This window comes from Otolemur garnettii, unplaced genomic scaffold (assembly GCF_000181295.1).
Source record: "Otolemur garnettii isolate 467f Iridium unplaced genomic scaffold, OtoGar3 scaffold00093, whole genome shotgun sequence".
Classification (NCBI taxonomy): Eukaryota; Metazoa; Chordata; class Mammalia; order Primates; family Galagidae; genus Otolemur; species Otolemur garnettii.
The window spans coordinates 6815778-6817950 of record NW_003852488.1 but is presented as its reverse complement, the minus strand read 5'-3'; the positions used below and the strand labels follow the sequence as shown (position 1 = coordinate 6817950).

Genomic DNA, 2173 nt, shown 5'->3' with positions numbered 1-2173 from the left:
CTACCCAGGGTGACAGCTTGAGGCTCTGTCTCAAAAAAAAAAAAAAAAAAAAAATCATTCTACTTAATCTGGATACACCTGATATTAAAATTGGAGAAAATATATTATTATAAAGGGGAAATTACAAATATATTTCACCTATAAATGAGGATGCAATATGATAAATAACATGTTAACATGTTGAATTAAAAATTAATGTTTAAGTAATTACTTTGGTCAAAATTAAATACTATAGTGACTAATTCTCATATAAATTGTACTTTGTATTAATCTAAGATTTTCCACAGAAAAAGTAACTGCTTACCGATTGTTTATTTTAATTGCAGCTCAGTGTGATTACAGTGCAGAGAAGAAAAGCAGCCTCCATGATGAATCTGGAAAATATTTAAAAATATTCATAGTTCACTCACAGAACATTAGAGTTGGGAAAGCAGTTGGACTAAGTGTATTCAAGTGGTAAAACCTGCAGGGAATGGTTAAGGCCTGTGTCATTTTGCATAAGCATTTTGCATTCTGTTTTGAGGGTTATTGGAAAACAGAACAGTGACAGCTTCCTGTAAGTAAAGAAAATATAATGCTTTATTGCGCTTCACTGGAGAATAAAGCCAGCTGAGAAGAACTTACTACCTTCATCAATGTGTCTGTTTTTTTAATTCCTCTTTTTTCTCCCTTGGAAGAACATCATAATTTTCAAACTATGCTAATTTCGATTTCATATTAAAGAGTTTTTAAGAAAAATTCTAGAATTTGATATTTAAAGTTTTAAGATTTGAGATTTTACATCTAATTGTTACTCCTAACTCATTTTAAAAGTTTCTAAGTATCCATTTTTGAACTCATAAATGCAATAAATTATGCACTTTCTAAAATGATGCTGTCATGTATTTTAATGTATAATTGTAGCAATTCATTTTAACTTACATGGTTTCCAGTATTCATAGAACTTGATATATAAGAATTTGAAAGGATTTTTTAAAATATATTACTCAAAGGAGTACTAAAATGGAAATCTTAGATTCTGAGAATGCTTGGCATTAAACTATTGTGGTCCTATTGATCTTAATAGATCTATGTAGTTACTCTCTGTTCCTGATTTGAACTTGGTTCAGCCTGGTTTCTGGTAATCAGCATAGATAGGTTTGATCTGGATAACCAGTTAGGAAACTGTTTTCAGTTGTCCAGATAAAAGATAATGAGTTGGAGTTAGAGGAACTTGGAAACATCAGTGGGAAGTTTAGGATTTATGGTAATAAACTGGGTAACTGGGGAAGTTAGTCAGCAGTTTTTGTCATGGAGCTGAGAATTGAAGCCGAGAAGTATTGGAGCCTGCCTTGGGGCCTTGTGCAATGTGGCTAGCTACCTCTTCGGTCTCTCCCATCCCTCCCTCTATGTCTTGTGCTCTAACTTTGATGACCACCTTTTATATTCGTCAATATGTCATTGTCCCTCCCAACACAAAGATATCAGCCTGTATTTTCCCATTTATGTATTCTTCAGATCTCTACTCAAGCATCACTTTCTAGAAGGAGGCTTTCCTGAGTTAGCTTAGGTCCCCATGTTATAGTGCCATTAATAGTGTGCTGTCTTTTTCCTTCATAGTTCTTACCAAAATTTGTAATTAACTTTTTGAAACTTTTTCTTTAATGTTATCTCCTCCCCAGCAGACTGCAGGCTTCCTTAGAGAGTCATGTCTACTCTCACTTATCGTTGTATCCTTAACACCTGACACACAGAGAGTTTTCAGTAACTATTCATTCAAAAACTTGAGTGTTTGGCGAAGCATGGGGGCTCGTGCCTGCAATCCTAGCACTCTGGGGGGAAGGTGGGAAGATCCCTTGAGCCTGAACAAGAGCAAGACCCCATCTCTACTAAAAATAGAAAAATTAGCCAAGCACGGTGACTGGCACCTGTAGTCTCAGCTACTTGGCAGGCTGAAACAGGAGGAGTATATCTCACAGGCTCACAGCAGCAATCACACCATTGCACTCTAGCTCGGGCAAAAGAGTAAAACCCTGTCTCAAAAACAAAACAAAACAAACAAACAAAAAATGAATGTTTAAGGACAGGACCTTAGGGAATGTCTTTATTTGTTGAATGAGCTCAGGAACAGGAGTCATTGTAGGAGACTGAAATAGAAGCAATGAGAAGGTTGTAGTAAAGAGAATCCAACCTG

The 2173-nt window shown here is 35.6% G+C and overlaps 1 protein-coding gene across 1 annotated transcript in view; it reads left to right on the top strand.

The window, feature by feature from the left end:
- Positions 1–621, top strand: part of SCLT1 (sodium channel and clathrin linker 1) — a 162204-nt gene extending 161583 nt beyond the window's left edge. The window contains exon 20 of the mRNA XM_023516581.1: positions 327–621. Coding sequence (XP_023372349.1) covers positions 327–389 — 63 coding nt within the window. The 3' untranslated portion in view covers positions 390–621. The remainder of the gene's footprint in view (positions 1–326) is intronic.
- Positions 622–2173: the final 1552 nt, after the last annotated feature.